This window comes from Struthio camelus, chromosome 17 (assembly GCF_040807025.1).
Source record: "Struthio camelus isolate bStrCam1 chromosome 17, bStrCam1.hap1, whole genome shotgun sequence".
In the NCBI taxonomy this organism is placed as follows: Eukaryota; Metazoa; Chordata; class Aves; order Struthioniformes; family Struthionidae; genus Struthio; species Struthio camelus.
Window position 1 is genome coordinate 10547017 of NC_090958.1, and position 20441 is coordinate 10567457.

At 40.1% G+C, this 20441-nt stretch overlaps 1 protein-coding gene across 1 annotated transcript in view; it reads right to left on the reverse strand.

The window, feature by feature from the left end:
- PPIL2 (peptidylprolyl isomerase like 2) overlaps nt 1-20441 on the reverse strand; it is an 82052-nt gene that overhangs the window by 18076 nt on the left and 43535 nt on the right. The window contains exons 13-14 of the mRNA XM_068910936.1: nt 12169-12258; nt 10184-10217 (exon numbers count right to left, since the gene is read on the reverse strand). Of these exons, the coding sequence (XP_068767037.1) occupies nt 10184-10217; nt 12169-12258 (124 nt within the window). The remainder of the gene's footprint in view (nt 1-10183; nt 10218-12168; nt 12259-20441) is intronic.

Below are 20441 nucleotides of genomic sequence, written 5' to 3' on the forward strand. Positions count from 1 at the left end.
AGAAAAGATGACAGAAGAAATGTTTGTTTTCATTAGTTTCCTGCTAAATTTTATAACAGACAGTGCCATTAAATTCAAGGTTTCCAGGGCTTCTGACTGCTATGTCTAATATATCCTTACCCCATTTCTATTACTAAGCAAATAGGTGAGCACGCCCTTGAAATCAATGTTTGCAACTGGAAATGCAATTCTGTGTCCCCACACCGCTATCAGGTGCAACAGATGAGACTTATCAACAGCATTATATGCTGTGTGCTGAAGAACTGTCAAGGATTCAATTTTTTACTGCTGGTCCATCGTACTTTTCTTTTTTTTTTTTTTTTTTGAGAGACAGAGACATTACATCTTTAAAGGTGGCTTTCTGACAAAACAAAGAGCAAAAAATTACTAGTTTAATTACACTCTGGATATAGCGTTGCTTCCAGAAATAAAATACCAGGGAGATTAAACTTGTTCACAGAATTAGCTAAGAATATGAGCTATAAGCTCAAATGCTTACCTCCCAGCTAAATAACTATGAATGAGAATATCCATTCCTCCAAATTAAAAGCCAAAAATTAACTATTTTGGACAAGATGCCTGGATGATGTAAACAGCCAAATGCACAAAAGGTTGATAAAACTTTGCATCAGCCTCCAACCCAGCCTTCCAAGATTGATTTCTTTTCTAAGGCTGTGGATAGCGAGAGGGTCTGAGAGACCTCTCTTCCTGGCTGTCATTTTTACATTATTTATGACAGAACTGACATTTTCATTTTCACTTTCCTCCAGGATCGTTCTTAATAAGAAAAAAGAACGCTGAGATGAGTCATAGTTTTACAGTCAACTCCATAATCTTGTTTGACAAACCATGAAAAATATTTCACCTTAGGATAGTATTAAAAATAAAACTAACAAAACTACCCAAACAGGCGACAAGACTGGTCCATCTGCAGAACCGGCTCAAGAACCGTCTGGAGCAGCTATATCGCTTGCAAAACAGGAGGTCAGTAAAGGATCTGTAGTGCTCAACAGATATTTGCCCACGTAATACGGAAAAGCAATTTGATGACAGGGCTGCACATCCAAGCAGCAAATAAAACAGAGGGATACAAGCTCCTATAAAAACTTACATGGACAATCACTAGCGCGCATCAAATGACATGAGGGTTTTAGAGGATCCCATGAAAACGAAGAATCACAGGTGGACAGTTGCAAATGCAAGTGGAACTCAATAAGCAAGAAATTTTAGAGGAAACTGACCCACTTAAAAACCCAATTAATCATGTTCAAAAGATCTATTAATGAATTGAATGTTGCCTGCTCTGCAATTTGACGAGAGGCAGCAAACGGGGACAAACCCTTTAGGGATTTTCTGTAATCAGGAGTAGAGAGGGAGTAATTACATCAGCAATCTTTGGCTATTGAATATTTTAAGATCAAATAAATTATGTCAGCTTGATTCTGTACGACAGTCTCTTCCAACGCTATATACTGGGTGAAAGGGATATGGTACAGCTGCAGTTAGCTCTGCTTTGTTGAAGGTGGATGCAAAAAACAGCTCTTCTAGTCAAATCCAAGGAGTTAAACCTATTAGAAAATGTCTTAGCAGAACAGAATAGTTTTCTTTGCTTATGAATCTCCTTGTGCGTTCCTATTTGCTAAAAGAGGTTGCTTGTGTAGCGCCTGCCTCGCTGCAGAAAAGCAGTGCTCTTGTAGGCCTGCTGATAACTGTTATGCTGTTTTGAGCCACTGCGATCTGGCCTAACCTGGCAGCAATGAGTACCGACCGCCTCCAGCATCATGACCCTGCTGCGCCGCCGCTGCTACTCTCTGTCAACAGAAAGCAGCCCTGCAGCATTGGTCTCTATCACAGCTGGATGTTTCCACCTGAGTAATAAACTTCATTTCAATTTCCCTAAGAAAAACAGATAATTTCACTTCAAAGGATCTCTTTGAAAGAACTTCTAATTATTTGTAAAGCAGATGCATTTGCTAGGAATCCTAAACCAGACGAGTAATTGTTGCCTGGAAATTTGCAGATATTATGCATACATAAACACTGAGACGCTGCAGAGCTGCAAGTGGCCAAACCCTTGAGCCCGTTACACCCATCATGTGCTCACAGCAGATGCTGGAATTACAGCATTGTCAAGCTGCTGCAAGAGCGTGAAATCAACCCCAAAGCCTTAGCTGGTCAGAAAAATAATTCAGAGGCAAAGCAAAAAATTGTGAATGACAGAGAGACTCGCCTTCCAGCACAAGCAACCAGACTCAAGAGCTTGCAGACAGGAGCAATGAGCCATGGTCTTCAGGTTTCGCAATATTTATTTTCTCATGATTTTGTTTCAGATCATACACTGAGGGTCAGAATTATGTACAGCGGATAACTCTGGTCCATTCCAGTTGTCTGGAAATACGTGCTAATGTTTTAGTAGATATACAGAGCACCAGATCCGGGCGTTTGCTCCCTCTGTCTGCCATACAGCTGTTTCCAAGGCTAATTTTGTCTGCGCGAGCGCTGCAGGCAAGAACAGAGCGTGGCCTGCGCAGCGTTCGCCTCAAAGGCCAGACGTCCTCCAAAGGACAGAGCTGACGGGTCCGGGGAGGCCTGGCAAGGGGAGCTGGAGGCGCTGCAGAGACACTGAGTACAGGAATGATTTGGGGTTTTGCTATTTTTGTTGTTTTAAAGAAAAAAAAAAAGCATTCTCCTTAAATTCAAAATAGCAGGAACGTACTGCTGGACCAGCTCCTGCCAACCTCTGGGATCGTTCCAAGCTTCAACTACCTGCCTGAAGCAGGAGCGGATACGGCAAGCTAAAAGCTGGTGAGTTAAACACATGTATTTTTTTTAATTATGGAAAACCAGATTCACTTCCTCTCTGAAGATTAAGTGCAGAGCCCCTGTTAGCATACTGGCATGGCAGCGCAGCGCCTAGCGCTTGCGCAGTGGGGCCTGGGATAGGAATTTTTGATTTCTGCATTTTGCTCTCTCTAGTAGAGCCCAGTGTAAACTTGGGAAATCAACTTGCACGCCCCAAACCTACAGATGATAATTATGAGGCATTCTGGAGGATTGAGCAGATTTCACTGCATTTATGCTCCAACCTGCTGGGAGGCGTGGATGTGCCACCATCCTCACTTTCTGAACGCAGACTGGAGACAGACAAAGGAAGACGACGAACAGTCACGCTGCCCAGCTTTAGCCCTCTAGTTTTACACTCCCTGTATATCCCATAAAGAGAAGAGGCTCCTTATAGTCCCCAAATTTTCCTCTGGGAGAGCACGCGTTGCCACTCACTATATACGGAGCCAAGATGATGCAAGAACCTCACCCCCAAGCTGACTTACCCAGCCTGCAAGCGAAGCGCACGGAAAACAAGAGCTGACTCTGGGTCTTAAGTTCACAGCTGGCACCGCTGCCTGTCACTTCACCTTTCTCTCAACTTACTCAACTTACTTACAGTGGAGCTGTGTGCCTAATGGACTTGCAAACGCTTTTGAGATCCTTTTATAAAAAAGTACTGTAAAAAAATTCCTGGGGGGATCCCGTGCTAAAATCAAAGGGGTCCCCCTTGGCTGCAGACAGGGCTCCACGCAGGTACTACTGCTGGCTGGACTGGTGCTGGGAGCGCAAAACGGAGGTCACGTTCCTAAAACCCTGCACATGCAGACCTCTCATTTGCACAAAGCTGGAAATGTATTTGGGATCAGTTACTGCAATAGACTGGCTGTCTTCTAAAAGCAGCCCCTATCTTGTGCAATGCCCAAGCCTTCAGGAGCTGGACAGAATTTTTGCAAAATTCTGTAAAATAAAAATCACATACCTATCCAGACACCTAAAATTCAAAGCTGAAGGCAGCTGGGAGCCACTTCCCCACGTTTTCAATAAAAGCTATATAAGACAATATAAGACAACCTTTCAATATAAGACAACCTTTTTTTTTCCTACTAAGAGATGTTTACCTATTTCTAACACAGAATTAGAGGTGAAATCAAACAGAGCACACATATCACAGAAAAATTAAGTCTGTATTTATCATTTCAATGGCTATCCAGAGTGGCAATATATATCTAGTTGGCAGGTGAAGCGTGGTTAATTACTCAGTCTCATATCCACATCTTGTGCTGATAGCCAAAAGGTGTATAGCTCTAAACTGACATCTGGAGCAATCACACACTAGCAACTACAAAGAAAAAGCGCCACATTTTCAGATTGTCTTGCAAAATGAAACAGCTTACCCCTTGGTAGTCTTTATTCTTTCTAAAACCATTATTTTTTCAGAAAGATTTTTGTTTTGTTTAAATCTCAGACAGTTTTACAATTTTTTTGCAAGGAGCTGAGAGATGCACCTCAGGCTTCAGAAATGTAATATTCCTAAAGCCAGGTGTGGGCTGGGAATCATCACTCATGACAGTTGTGAATTTAAAAAAAATTCTTCCTTTTTTTGGCATAAAAATTGCTAAGCAGTGGTAAGGAAGTGGGAGGGCTCTGATTCATAAAAATGACGGCTTACTTTCTGCAATTTTCTTCTTGTCACTTGGAACAACGAAGTACATAATAACATCTGACACTTCTACAGAGCTTTCCAAGTGAGATTCTTGAATCATTTTGCAAATATGAAAGCCTTAGCTCAGCTGGTGAGGAGAGGTAAGTACTCCTCTCCTTCCAGATAAAAGGACAGAGTACTTTTAACCCAATGATTAAAGAATATTAATTTTGTACATCCCACCCCACATACCAGAGGGTGGATTTTCAGAGGGGCTGCGGTCTAAAAGGAGTACACTGCTAGATGGAAGAGTCTTGCCCTTCTCCCTCTGCTGAGCTCCAATCAACACCAGAGCAGGGGCCCTGAAACTGGGTACGTTTTAGGAACCTTTCTTGCTATGAAATCACATTGCAGAACCGACCAAGTCTGTCTGCAGTTCCTCTGCTATTGAGAGTTCAGAGGAGGGAAGAAAGTGCTTTCCTTTGCCAGTTGCCAACCAACGCGCAATTCCCATCTACTGGTGGTTGTCTGGTCGACTTTTACAGCTATTGCAATACCTCCTTTGTACCCTCCTGGCTTCACAAAGGGACAGAGGCACACCAAGACCAATTCATAAAAGCTTCCAAAAGGTTGCAGGTAAGAGTATCTGAAATATTCCGGCACTGCTTTAAACATGTTATGACCTATGAATAGCTCTCCTTTTTTCATACAAAGGGTTTATGATATTAAACCTATTTTTCCTCCATGCAAATTTTCTCCTATTGTTTGGAACACCGAGAATACAGAGCAGCTGCTCCCTCTGCACTAGCATGAGCTAGACAGAATTACTCACAATGTTCAACCACTTAGTTGTTATGAACAGCAGGAAAAGAAATACATCATAAATGTAAAATTCATTTTCAAATAATTAATCATTACAAAGAATGACCATGACTCAGCTGATTGTTCGGAATACTGCCTCTATGGGTGGTTATTTTGTTAAAGAAAAGAAATAGGCTGCTGCAGCACAACAAAATCTCTCCCAATGTTCTTCTGAAATATTAAGTTCAAGGCTTTAGAAAATTAGTTCGGCCTTCTAAATATGCATCAGCCCGGGACTGTATACCTAAGTGCTCTGGCAAGGCAGGTCTGCCAGGTATGCCAAGCTACTGGAAACTCTACTCCTCACTCTTTTCCTAGTGCGGTATCTCAATTTCAGGATGCCATAATGCTAATTTCTACCCTCCTCCCCTCCCAAGGTCAACTCTTGAGCACCAGCGGTCACTAGCCGTTCACATGCATTACTAGGCCACAGGTCCACTAACGACAAGAGATTCAACGGGGACACAACTGCACAAGCAGCTTGGCATTTTACATTCGTGAAACGAGTCCAGAACAAAAGCACATTTATCCATGTAAGCTGAGCGCATAGTTGCGATCTATATATGTATGACATGTAACCTTCTGTCATGTTGCACCGAACGTGCCCAAACCCACCCAGAAGCTGAGCAGCCCTGGACTTAGCTGGTAATGGAGTGGGTGATCATCAAAGCATTTGGGTGTTGCAACCATAAACCTGCCACCTGTTGCTGAGCAGGGGATGAATGTCAGATGACACAAACCAAATGGTGGGAAGATTTCTGAACAAGTCTATTCTGGCTCCTGAGTTGATGAACAGGGATAAGTAAATAGATACAACAAAATAAAAATATATACAGATTAATGCACCGCCTCCACATTTGAGGTTGGAGGTGTTTAAAACCCCTCCAAACTTCTAAGCCAGTAAGCTTCAGTTACAGCAGAAGGTCCTTTGTGGAGAAGGAAATAAAGGAGGTTCTTTTTTGTCTGAAGTTTTTCTATAAAAGGCTCTAACAGAAACGTTTCTAGCAGTTTAAAATACACAAATTTAAAGGGTAATCTCCAACTAATATTTCCTACTACCAGCTGAAATATCTGGGAAGAAAAGGGAGGAAAAAGCCCTATCCTACTCATATACTTCTCAGATATTACAGAAGTCAAATTATTTACTCCCAAAATAAGCCTCTGAAGACCATTAAATCTCTCTGGTCTTTTTCACTTTAGAAGATGCATCTGTTTTCTTCTTGGAAACAGTGAGTCAAAGACATACTAAAGCTCCTTCCAGCTACCAGAAGAAATCCCAAAGGGAATTTATACTGCAAATAACACGCAAGACCTTTATAGAAGAGGTATAAAGTACTGAAATCGAGTGCTTTATTCCAAAGCTCACACTAATTCTGGTGACCACATTAATAATACACGAACTGTTTTCAGCCATTCCCTGCAAATGGACATAAAGTTTTACATCCCTGAAGGCTGGGGGAACATCCCTCGGTTTGCCATGTCCTTATGCTGCTGCCTGGTGGTATTTTTCTCAGGTCACACCGCTGCAAAGAGAGTGGCGAGCTGCAGAGGCCTTTGGTCTCGCCACCATTTTTATAGCCCGTGGCTGGGGGATACGTAAGTAAAATTTCTGCCTTTTACAGAACTCTGAGAAGAGCTACAGAGTAGAGAACGTTTTAATACTTATGGGGAAATCTGGTTATTCACATTTGGCTGCTCCCATTCTAAGTGAGGCCATATATTATAAAAATCAGTTGTACACATTTTTACTCAAAACTAACAAAATCATATTTTTAGGATGAACTCTTCCTTTACACAAACTTCACCTGAAACTCCCATCTGAAGGAAAGTACTCTACAACCTACCCATATACCTAAATGAGATCTGCATCTTCGACTTAGTACTAAGAGATATTTTGACAACTCACTTTTAGAAACCTCTCTGACTTTTTTTAGAACCGTTTATAACCCTACTTACGGATCCATTCAAATCACTGGGGGACTCTGAAGTTCCACAACGCACGTACATAAGCTGGAAATACCGGAAATATTTCAGTTTGTTTATTCAGAATTGGCAAGACAACTCCAGAACGCTCTTGAATGCCACTTGCAACCAACTACTGGTTCCACTGCTAAATCCATGATGACCAAGTCCTTCCTTGTGCTGTAGAGAAGCTTGAATATAAACGGACTTAAATATTCACAGTGTTTAAATCACCCAATCCTAACCAATTCATTAATTTGTAGAGGGGAACAGAGAGTTTGTAAGGGGACAGCAATCACTCTCCCCTTCCTTCTGTCAGCCATAGTTAAAAATAAGTATCCCATTTAGTAGCAAACTTGTTTTAATGATTTAAAACTGCTACGTGCCTGGCATCTCAAATTGAAGGACAAGACAGAGAAAACATTTTAGTTGTCTTTATGGCTAAAATTAAATCATTCTTTTCTGAGCTTGCAATCTTCCAATGTTCATAGAGTTATCAGACAACAGCCTGTCACTTACTGTCTCCTGTTAAAATCTGTTTTCCTTCCTACGTATCCAGGACAAAGCAATTATAGAAATTGCATATTTAGTCTCCCTCTATAATACGAGAAGAACTTCCTCTGGAATGCTGAGAAATGACTTCAGAAGCATTTCCAATTCTTCCATTCATGACGCTACCAATCTTCAGTCCTTCCCTCCCTCCAACATGCTCCTCTAATATTAAAAATTGCATCTATCTTCCAAATGTCCTCAACAATACTGTCACCACAGGAATCCTAGATCAAGATCCCATCCGCCGATTTTTCCATTTCTTGTGAAAGGGGAGGTAGAAATGTTTTTGAGTCTCTATCCCAACGCTCCTTTCGAGCATAAGGATAAAACATTCAACAAAGTCGATCAGAAAGTTTCAAAAACTATATTTTGAAAGGCTACACTTGCACTTTACTGTCTGGAAAGGGTTTAAAGAGTTGTAGTTATCTGATCACTAACTGTTGATTAGAGATGCTTTGTAAAAATCACACCACACGATTGAAGACAATATAATTAGATAAGAGCACAAAATCCTGGATAAATTAGGCAGACAAATACATTACTTTGTGAAGCTAAGGCTGGCCTCACATTCAAGTGTGCAAGGTTTATCAGGTTATCGAGAACAAAACCTGACAGCCTGTTTGCATTCTGCCAACTGTCTAAGCTGCTTCAGAGAGTTCAAGAGAAATCTAGCAGCTCACCAGGCTGTGCAGTTACAACATTTTACTTACTATTGTGATTTAAAAATCAGCCCTGTTCCAAAACCCAAACCCATTCAGTTGCAAAGATGATAGCTGTATCACCTGGACTCTGCCATAACCACAGTCTTTAAAAATCTGCAACACTATCATATCACTATTTGAGTGTAAACTGACCAGTTTATTAGACCTTTAATAGCCTTTACAGATGTTTGCAAGACACCTGGTCTGCAGTATATGAACATTCAGCTAAGATGACAAAGAGGAAAACGAGATGGAAAAAACCTAGACATCATTAAGACTCCTTTTTCCAAAAAACAACAGAGTATGCATAAATACTTTTTTCTCCTATGCACTTATTTGCATTTTACTTCCTACTTGTTTTGGCACCAGAGCCAGGTCTTGACCTTCAACGCAGCTGCACTGCCAGTCAGCTACAAGTCTCTCCTCTGCCAACTGTTAATTGTGCGGCCTTATGATAGTTTTACTGTTTGCACAGAGACAATGACACCAGCGAGTTCATTTTCATTCTCTAGCAAGGTCTGAACTCCAGCCTATGAGGGTGAAAGGTGTCTGAGTCAACCCATTAAGTATCTCTAGTCTCCTGACACTTCTTTAATTTCTCATTTTAAAAGATGTTCCTAATTATGTCTTCTGGGATTTGAATCAGTACTTTCCTTCTAACAAAACAGAACAAAACAAAACAAAACAAAAAATCAAATCACGTTTCTTTTGACAGTCCAAGTAGGTACGGTAACATTTTTGTCAACGGGCTTCTGCCCGTTTCTAAATTCTGAAATTTAGAAATTTTAACTAGTCTCACTCAACAGTTGCACGCTTCAGCGGCTGCATACACTCGGATATGCAGCAGAAGAAAAGATATTGGGCAGCTCACACTAACATTATTTAAAAAGTAAAGAATGCTTAAGCATTTAACAATTACAAAGGCATCTATTTTGGATGACCTGCAAGCACACACACAAGAATAAAGGGCTTTTGCTTCAAGTGATGCATGATGAACTAGAACAAAAACACAGAACATCACAGGATGGCTGGCACATGGGCGGGCAATGCCCTGAGCACCCTGCAGTGCACAGCAAGGAGTAGCTGTTATGTCTCTCAGCCGTTTCTAATATGGCTGTAATGCAGATCCCTAAGACAGAACAAGCAGAAGAAATTAGTGAGAGTGATCCCTAAGTTAGAAAAAGAGAAGCTTAGGCCTTACAAGGCGACTAGTTGGGAGAAGAGATGGTATCTGGCCATTCACTAATTTAGAGGCAGGTCTCTAATTTTCATATTCAATGCTCACAATCGGCTTTGCATGCCAGTGTTCCTTCCTTTGTTCTTCACTCTGGAAAAGGCTGGCTGTAAAGTCATTATAATTTTTATTTACTTTCTGGAAGAAAAAGAAAGCAAAGCTCCAGCAAGAATTCTACATGGAAGACTGCCCAAGTTTTGGACCGAGAACATACAGGATGGAATTTTAAGCATTATTCAAAGTGCCATAAAACTATAGCTATAAAACTGAACCCCTGCTTTAAAGCAGAAATACTCAGTAAGTACCACAGGACATCAGAGAATTTTATTCTACAAGGTGGCTGGAAAGAAAAGGAAAAAAGTGCATGAAGCAAAAACAGTTTGCTTAATTTAAATACAATCTTACCTGTTCCTGTTCCAGTTGGATCACCTCCTTGGATCTACAGAATTAAAATAAAAATCAGTAAGTTACATATATATCTGTGTGAAAGGTATTAAACACAAGCCATAAAAACCAATTCTGCTCAATTTTCTTCCTTCTGTACTGTGTCACATTGACAAGTGAGCAACAAGGAAACCATTACTACTCATTTGGACCTTCCTTTATCAATTGGCTGTCATCTCCTACATGACTTATCCCAGAGCAGAATGACAATTTCATGAAAATAATAGGTCTCTTCTGGGTAAACATGGAATACAAACAGTCTCAAATTGGTTAACCAGATGATCCTTACTATTGCCTGCTGGGTCCTAACTTGCTTGATGATGCATTAGTTTTGAGTCCTGAAAAGGGTTTACATTTTGCCACCAGTCCTCCAGATGATGGGAAGGCAGGAAATGGGATATGGAACATTTTCTATATTTGAGTCTATATTTCTCAATATTATCCTCATTATCTGCAGTGGGAAAAATTCCCCTGTGAAACTGACCCTTTAGTAACAAAATTAATCACTGTGTATGTACGCAGGACTTACAGAAACAATAGTCTATATTCTAATTCCATTAGAAGGAGCATAACAGGACTAGCTTCACAGTAATAGCACACAAGCACTACTTTAATCGTGAGTTTAACTATGAACTGAGATATACAGTGCTGTCAAAAGAAGAAAGCCTTTTTTAGGATGACAGAATGGAATGTAACATTCAATGACGTTCCCTGAAAGACACGCGCTGCCTCCAGGATCAAGTTGTTAATTCCTTTAAAAAGGAGTTACAGAGCAGCTACAATATCCCAAGCTGCCTGAACAGTACCTATGTAAATAAAGGTTATCTTTCCAGGCCTTCTAATAGACTGCAATAAGACGCGTCAAGAATGCCCCATGTCCTAATGACATCTGACAACTGTTCGTACAAAGGTAAAAACGTATTAGAAAAGCCATTTGCTAGGCATGCTCAGTAACCAAATCTAAATTTCAGTTCCAAGAATTAAACCTCCTGGTACAAAATATGTTTCTTCCGACTATCAGAATGAGTTAGTAAATGCCCCTAGAAAGGCTCTAAACTGTTGCTGAAGGATTAAAGCTTGCTATCTTTATAAAAGCTGATGTGTGCTCCAAAATCTGATTAAACAAAGGCTAATGACTTAAGCGTATAAAACACTGAGCACTCCAGTCCAAATTCAGCCAGTTGTGCATGGTGCTCGTGGTATAACTCCCCTCACACGCAAAGCTGAACAGATGCTTAAAAACGACCAGCAATTCTGAATCCAAACTGTTCACTGCTGTAGGATGGTCTTCGCTCATATGAGAACATCTTCTGCTTCTTCTGCCAGCTGTGCTCCGTACTGTACATAAACCAGTGGGTTAAAGCTGTGTAAGGATCACAGCTACACGTTGAAAGCTTAGGTCTGTGACTACCAAAGTCAACTTTCTAGTTCTTTAACCCCTTCACAAACAAAGCCTGGGCACTTAGTCATGGATCACTTTCAGGACAGGATGATCTGATAGTAACGAAGTATCACAACCTGAAACAAAAATTCAGCTGTTTTCTAAAACCAAATTTCAGCTGAACGGGATTTTAACTGGCCACAATATAACTTATCCAAATTAGCATTCCTCTCGCTCTCCCCTCTGTTCATTAGCCACCTACCCACAGCTTGGGGAGGATAACAAGAGTCCTGCCAAGGCAATGACTCCCAAAAACTTAGTCTGGAATGCTGGTGAAAGTACTGCTAAATGCAGTGATGCTCCAAGTGACAATATTAGTCAGAGACAGTTTTTAGTAAGACCCATAAAGTACAAAGTAAGGACAATCCTGATTCTGAAGCTATATTTTTAATATACATCTATTGCAAATTATCATGCATGGAAGCAACCGACACTTAATTAAGCTGTATAAATGTTTTGAGGACGTCACTTATTGTGCATTATACACGATTTGTTCAATACGTACCACAAAATTACGAATTGATCTGTGAAAAACTGTTCCATCATAATAGTTTTTCTTGCACAGTTTGATAAAGTTTTCACATGTTCGGGGTGTCTGAAAGACAAAAAGAAGTTTTACTTTAAGCAATACCTTTAGTCAACCATATTGATCATTACATCATTTACAAGAATCACTTCTCACATGTGCATCTTACATAGAAACAATCACACATGACCTCTGAAGAGGAATAAGTCTTTATCTACAGAAAAAACATAACACATGCTATTTTAAAGTATACTGGAGAGACATACACTGTGTAAAATAAATCAAACCTAGACCTCCCAGTTTGTGCAAAGAAGTGCTGAACTCTTTCAGACAATGTGATTTTCACAACAACTCCCAGCAGCTGTAACGATTGTGAAAGCAGGAAAGCTCAGCGACTTCCAAGTAACTTAGTCTGAGCAGTGCATCTTAATCCTGTTCTAAAAAATGACTTCTACCACAGGAAAAAAGTTATTTCCCTGAGTATGAAAGAACCTAACTTCTTTGCTCAGCTATTCCAAAGTGAAGATGTTGAAGCCATTGAAGTGGGAGAGAAGCATTTGGTCCTCTTCAACACTTGGAAATAAAAATGGGACAGACCCCATAAGTCACCATTTTGAAAGTTGGTTCAGTTGGGGTGGGAGGGTGGAGAGGGTGGGAAGACAAATTGTTTTCAAAAATCTAAGAAAAAAAAAAAAAAAAAAAAAAGGGGGCCCAATATACTGCCCATTTCCCACTTGCTTTTACAGTCTAAAGCTGTTTATTTGGAATGTGACATAGCATTCAAGCATTAGCTCTCAAAACCTTTACTTTCTATCCTAATTATCCTGTACAGATTCTCTTCTCTGTAATACTAAAATATCTTTAGATGTACAAATGCAAGTACAAAATACATGCACAGAAACAACACGGTTTCTATATTTGGGTATCTTTTCTAGCCCCACTGCAGATTATATGCATAAATATGATTCAATCTTGCAAATGAATTCATCTAATTAATCCGAGTTGATACAAGCCTTAACAATGTCCTTATTGTGGTATGTGCCGGCAAGTAAAGCCCCAGCATGAGTCGCAGGGTCTGTCAATTAACATACGCAAGACTTGGAGCCTCCTTCTCAAAGATCCTGATTCATTTCACACTGACATGACTTCATGCTTGGTCTGTACCACTAGACACAGTGGGACCGAGCCATTCAACTTGAAGTGGCTCAAGAGCGCAAAAATAAAGCCCATGAATCTATTTTAAAAAATAAGTCTGATTACAATCATTTAAGGATGAAAGAATCTCTATCCTTTTAAAAGCAGATCCGTTCAAGTATTCACCCTCAATAATCCCAAACTTCAAATTTCTGCTAATTTCCTCATCAGAAACACACTATTTACACTGAAACGTCCCATGATTATCCAAACGCTACGTATCATTGCAGCATTTGAAGTAATTCCTTATGATTCCCTTTTAATCATTTCACAGAGCTACAGAAAAAAGTTTTCAGCTACCATAACCAGAAAAATAAACTAGTTCTAATGCAGTCTTACACTAATCTCAGATTTCCTATGTAATTTATTACTGGGTGAAAATGGTAATGGTTTTTGGTAGAATGATAATTAAGAATGTATTTTTGTAACATCCTTAGGGTAACTTGTAAGTAAACATATCCCATGAAAATTGCTTCAAGCAATAGGAGGTTTTTCCAATGGTTTCAATGTTTATAAAGTATTTGAAAACTTTTCTTTGAATGTATATATATGCTTGAAAATTATCTTTGTATGTAACATTTCAAGTAAAATTCAACCTCTGAAGAATCATTTGTGCAGAGTATGTTTCCTTTATAAGACAATATCATAAGTCTTAATCCTAATGTAGTGCTATTAATTATCACTCAAAAAATGTCAGTAAGGATAAAAGTAAGTTTAAAAAACTTCTTTATGAATCAGAAATGGAATTGGCAGCTTTTTGCCTAAGGCACTTTATCTCATGAGAACCAAACACTCTTTGGAGACAGAGACACAGTTAATAAGTTCTCTGGGGGGAATTCAGCAACCTGTAATTAATTTTTTAAGAAAAATGAAATCAGGCAAGAGACTGAGTCCCTCAGAAACACATACCAAGCTGTTTTAAACTTGCACAACACTGATAACCATATACAGATTTCCTATTGCTTTTAAAAACATGATTTGGAAAATATACATCAAAAAAAACTGGCTCCAGTAATGTATTTTTCATGCAGGACCTATCCTGACCCCTCTCTCAAAATGGATTTCTAGTTGTTATATCCTTTCCCAGAAACAAGCTTTTCATATGCAACTGCTGAAATGTAATGTAATATACATGCAATTACCATTTTATTGCAAGGTTTTCTTTAAATAATTACCACCAAATTGGTTCCCATGGTCACTTCATGCATCACGCAGATACATTTGGCAGGTAAACAGTTCCTTAGCAACATTACCATTTTATGGTGCTTTTTAATAGATGCACAAATAAAAAGGTTTGCATTCAATCAGTAATAAATCCCAGCTTCAGTCACATAGTTGATCCAGAGCACCTGGCTCAACTATCTGATTTAAATCAGAGCAGTTAATGTTCTTGCCAAATCTCACACTGCCAAGCACATTTCAGAGACTTTTTTTAGGCAGCATCCTGTCCAAAGCAAGAGAAAACGGCTCGAGGTTGGAGGGGAAGGTGCAGCTCCTCAGGAACGAAGTTATGTTCTGTATTGGCTGTACAAACACAGCCCGTCTTTGAAATCTTTGTTCCAACTACAAAGACTGATGACAAATACATATAAACAAAAATGCCTTTGTTATTTGAGTGTGAGATCTGGTGGAAGATGTCGGAAAAGCCGCCTTGGAACGCAAATCATTCTGCTTCTTCAGCAACGTCCTCACCACCACTGCATCACGCTGTTCCCGAGGGATGAAGCGATGGTCTAGGCACCTGGAGATGCAGCGAGGGCAGCAAGCAAAGCTGAGTTCTCGCTGGCTCATTATCCAGCACGGACTCCAGGTTCTCTTTCTACCTCTGGCTGTTTGAGTCTCAAACTGACAGCAGCAGCAACAGTTAACTTCTCTCTCTTTATTCTTTGCATTAAGCAGGAAATGATTTCAATTATTTTAATCTGTCAGCAATGACTGTGACATACGTTCAAGTCAAGGTAAAAGTGACACTTCATTTTGTAATCCTGTTCTTTTGAAAGCCAGCAACAGAAAGGTTATATTTTAAATCTATTGCAATGGTTTCTCAGAAGGATGCAGTGATGCTTCCAAGTCAAATGTAAAAATCATGGAAAATTTGTCTCCCTAAGGAGTGTGGTCTTTAAGGACAGCCGTGAGAAATTCTCCTTTATGTACCAATGAACACCATGGTGTCTCTGTATGATGTCCTTCACCTTAGAGACACTTCTACTCTCCTCAAGTGACAAACGGTAAGACAGGCATCTCTCATTTACACTAACATGAGTCTCCTGCCCCCACTTTGCTCCCCACTTATTTTGTAGATGCCAGTATGACAGATAATTATCTTTCAACTGTAGAAAATTAACATCCGAAACAAGTGATAAACTTTCAATACATCCTCTGAGATACGAATCCAGAAGAGTACTTACCCCAGAAGATGACCCAAATACTTTGCTTGGCTCATAGACATATATATTTGAAGGGGAAACAACCCAAACAACCCAATGGTTTTCTACTTATGTTTAAGCCTCCATTTAGCTAGAATACTTAGTAGGTACCATGACACAGAAATACCAGCACTGTACAGGTTACTAGGCCTGGACAAATATCAGAATTTACAAAAGACTGTACCTAAGAATGAATATGCAAACATAATAGGGACAAGAAGCTGATTGTGAAATCATGGATACTAGGAAAATACTGAAGACAGACTATAAAATAAAAAAAAAAAAACAAACCACCATCAACAAAAACTTATAAGTTCTAGAAAACATGTAGCTTTTATCTTGTTCCACTTTTAAGTATCAATTGGGTTGATTTTGTTTTCCTTTTCCCCAAAAAGGGTAACACCAAACCTTGCAAAATGCACCTCTCTTACTGCATCCTAAGACTTGAAGGGAAAGACCAACTAAGCCAGACTACTAAGTGATTTCTCACTTTGTAGATCGCATTTCTCATCCGTTAAAATGTGTCCTTTCAATTTTAAAAGTTAGTTTAATTCAGAACGTGTACTGAATGGCTGAAGAGCCAATCAGAGATAGATGAGAAACGCGCAGCTCTCTTGTTGCCAAGGTGCAATGGATGGGAGGAGAGCAGAGCTTCTCTGTTGTTGCTATGACTGCAAGGAAGAAGGCTTTACTATGTGAAGAGCTAATCATTTCAAAATGCTCCATCCCTTGAGGATCTGCATGGACCTTAAAGAGAGATTTCACACCAAACATCCAGAAGCTGTCATGTGCACATCTGTATAATTTTCTTGTGCTAATCCCACCTCCCCTTTTGCCTTGCTGAACTGGTCTAACTGTAGTTGCACTTAACCGCAGAGCCTTGATATAAGCCCATTCACCCTATGCTTCAAAGCAAAAATAATCTAAAATAACGAGAAGTTGGTTCCTCATGAATAAAACTACATTCTTTACACTACAGCCTTCACCTTATCACACAAATGCCAGAATGCTGCTACTAAGAGGCATGAGCTAGTGATGTAAATTTCTAAGGCTTCGGACTAAGCCTGCAATTTTTTTATGTAGATCTCTCAAATTGCAAAGCAGATTTTGTTTCGCTTTAGTCCATTTACTTACTTTTTTTTCTTTTTTTTTTAAACCTACAGCTTTTTCACTTGTGCAATTGTTCATTGTAGCAACTCTTCCACAGCATGAACTATGAAGCGGTGATTTGGTAAGGCTGAGACCCAATTCTGCCAATTCCTTCTGATTACCAATCTTCATAGCCTACCTGCCTAGCAGGAAAGCAGCTCAGCTTCAGCCAGGGCTTAGCAAGAGACACTGTTGTTACAACTGTATAAGAGCAGGTTCAGAAATCATCACCCATCAGGTGGAATTGTCTGTTCCCTCCTCTAAGCCATAGAAAGAAACCGGCCACAAACACTTTCAGTTCATTTCAATGCAAAATACTGCACTGGAAGGCAATTTAAACCACCCTATTTCACTTTGCACCAAAGGGACTAGGAGCACACTCCATTTCTGTCTTAGACCAAAAGGGATAAGAAGATCCAAAACTGCACAAAGCCCACTGTGAAAGCACGGGAGGGTTTCACCAGGGGAAGCCCAGGTGGCTTCCTGCAGGACACCTGTTTGTTCTCAGCTGGCTTCCCTGCCAGCTCCAGCACTCTGGGAAACAGCTCCCCCGTGCTCCAGAGGGGTTGATCCGGTGACAGGCTGCGGTGGCAAATCCCAACAGCCGCTTACCGCGGTTCGATTTGGAACAGACAGTTCAGGTAAGTGACACCAGTCTGATCACATAGCACGCAGACACCTTCGGGTCAATCTATGATCTATGATCAGAGGAGCACCGTGCCAGCGAGACGAAAGCGTCAGCGCACTGGGGGTAAAACACTTTGCTAGTCTCTTCCCGATATTAAAAAAGAATCGGAACCAAACTATGCCTCGGGAAACAGACTGCTGACTCGATAGCAAACATTTGCCTCTTTTGCTACCTCAAAGTTTGCTCAAAACAAACAGCAGAATTACTGCATTCTCATTACACCGAAAACTGCTGTAATTTAATTAGCTGTTTAGCAAAGATCCCAGGAAATAGCTAAATTTCACTTTTCAAAGGCATTTTTTCCAGAGCACTGACATTAATGAAAGCGATGCAGTCACTGAAGTCTTTCTAAAAGACTAAGTACGATGCTAAGGTAGGACGAGATGCCAATACAAAATACACACTCCAGTTTTCTTCATCACTTTTTAGCGAGTACAGTACGTTTTAAATACTAGCTCCTACTCACTTCAGAGCAACCAAGAAACGACCTGTTAAACAGCAGAGGCTGTGAAGAGCCCTTCTACTGCAGACCACAATGGAGGGCAATAGATCTGTCTGTCCCTGTAGCACGTTCAGGAAAAAACACATCAGGAAATGAAAATATCCTCTCTGACAAATATTTCACCTAGCTGTTCTCCTATTGGGAAACTGATACTTAACAACTGTTGCTGCAATGAAATATTCTGATGAAAAAATTTGAAATAAACTATTTACAGCCAAGATTGATGAACTTAGCCCCCTAAAACCATATTACTGACTGAAGAGGACGCTGGTATAACATCAGCCGGATATTTCTCAGACAGCACTTTGACAAAGAGAACAGCAAGCGAGCAGAAAGGACATCAAAATCAGAATGAATATGAGCGATTTTGGAAGACTGCGGAATGCTGTCATGGACAGCAAAGGATTTTTTTTAAACAACTCACTTCTTATCCATTTCCAAGGGGAAAGAAACAAGTTTACAGGCTTCCGATACTTGGAGCAGTCCTCACACAACAGCATAGATGATTTCAAAGAAGAAGGGCTGGATTACACCTTTACAGACCACAGGCACATTTAACAGGTCAGAGGGCCTCAGAAGATCAAAACATCAGTGCTTGTAGAGTAATGGCTTCTTCAGATAGCTATGCCAAGACATCACCATTAAGCAGAGCTTGCCAGCTCCTAAAACCTCAAAAAGCGTTTGTGGCGTGCTGGATGGAGCTCTGCAATCCACTTCATATTCCTATTTGGTATGCCAACTTGCCCTTAAACTTTAAGATACTAAATCTGAGAGAAACAATGAATTTACAAAAACTGCTGTGCCAGTTACAGATTAGTATTCAGTTACACCTATCAGCATGTGCTGAGCCATCAGATCGCTATTCTGTAATGACCACTTCTACAAGGAGAACTTAGAAAGGAAAAAAGGGAGCTAGCACACCAAAATCTGTTCCTGACTTTGACAGGGACTTCTAGAGTGTTAATTTTTATATATTTCCAAAGGACAAGCACTAAATAAGGAAATAAATAAGAAATCCTCAAAGCAACCTAGAGGCATAAACAGGTATTTTTTCCTCCCCTTTTACAGGTGCAGAGATTAGCAGTCTGGTACTCTGTCTATTCTTAGGCAGAGCTTCTGATTTGAACACACAGCTTCGGTTAATTGGGTAGCTGCACTCCAGCAATCAGGCATCTATGATACACGCTGCTGCTTGGGAATTCAAAATTACGCCCATGTTTATTACGCACTGCGAAGCAAGAAATGGGATGCCTCTGGTTAAAAACAACAAAAACCAAAAAACCACTATCCAAGTGACATGGCCCCACCATGCAAAAAGTCAATGGCAAACGCCCAAAATTCAGGGGCTACTGGCTCCTACTGCTTCACTCTGTCCATTACGTCATGCTGCTTTTCTACTCACACATCCAAGCCAATTTGAGATGTTTCACAGGGTAAAGCCTCCCTCCTCGCTTAGCAGGCTATCCCACCATCTACAAAGTATAATTGCGACAATAAAGTCATTAATACACCAGAATCCCCACAGATGATATAGACAGTCATTCCCAGCAGTGTCCTGGTTAAAGTAGCTACAAGAACGTGAGACGAGGAAGATTACAGTAAATAAAATACAAAAATACAGGTGATATTCATTGCCTTTTATCAGTTATTTCTTCATGACTTATTTGTTTGGCAATACATAAGACCAGAGCTGAAAGAATAACACTTGTTGGACGTTGTTAAACCCTCTGTATTAGCGAGAATGACTTCTGGCAAGTAGAATTTTTGTAAATTTGTTTCCAATTAGTATATACAACAACTGTTGCTTATGCTCAGCTGAACTGAGCTTCCTGGAAAACATCCCTAACAAATGGCTGTCTGATTATGTCCCAATTAGGAGGAACATACTGTTTCTGAATGAGAAAACTGGGAGAAAAAGAAACGGCAACATAGAAAAGCCATAGGCACACCATTACGATGCAAAGAGAAAAAGAGTGAAGTAGTGTACCTTTGCTCATTTGAGGCACAACATCAAAAGAGGGGTGGGGAAATCCAGCTTATCTTCCAAAGTCTTTTGATTGCCTTTTCTCAGATGAATGACTTACACCACACAGCATCTTTCTGGAACCTAACTAAAGTTTTCTGGTGCTCTGAACAAGTGATTTCAAACACAGAATATACCTGGATTCTTGTCCTATTTCATGCCCTCTTTCTGCAGCCTGTCACAAAGTAATTGATGACTTCAATCACACTACAATACTGATTTCCTCCCCTGGATCAATGCACAACATTTCCTTGATTAGGTTTTTGGTGC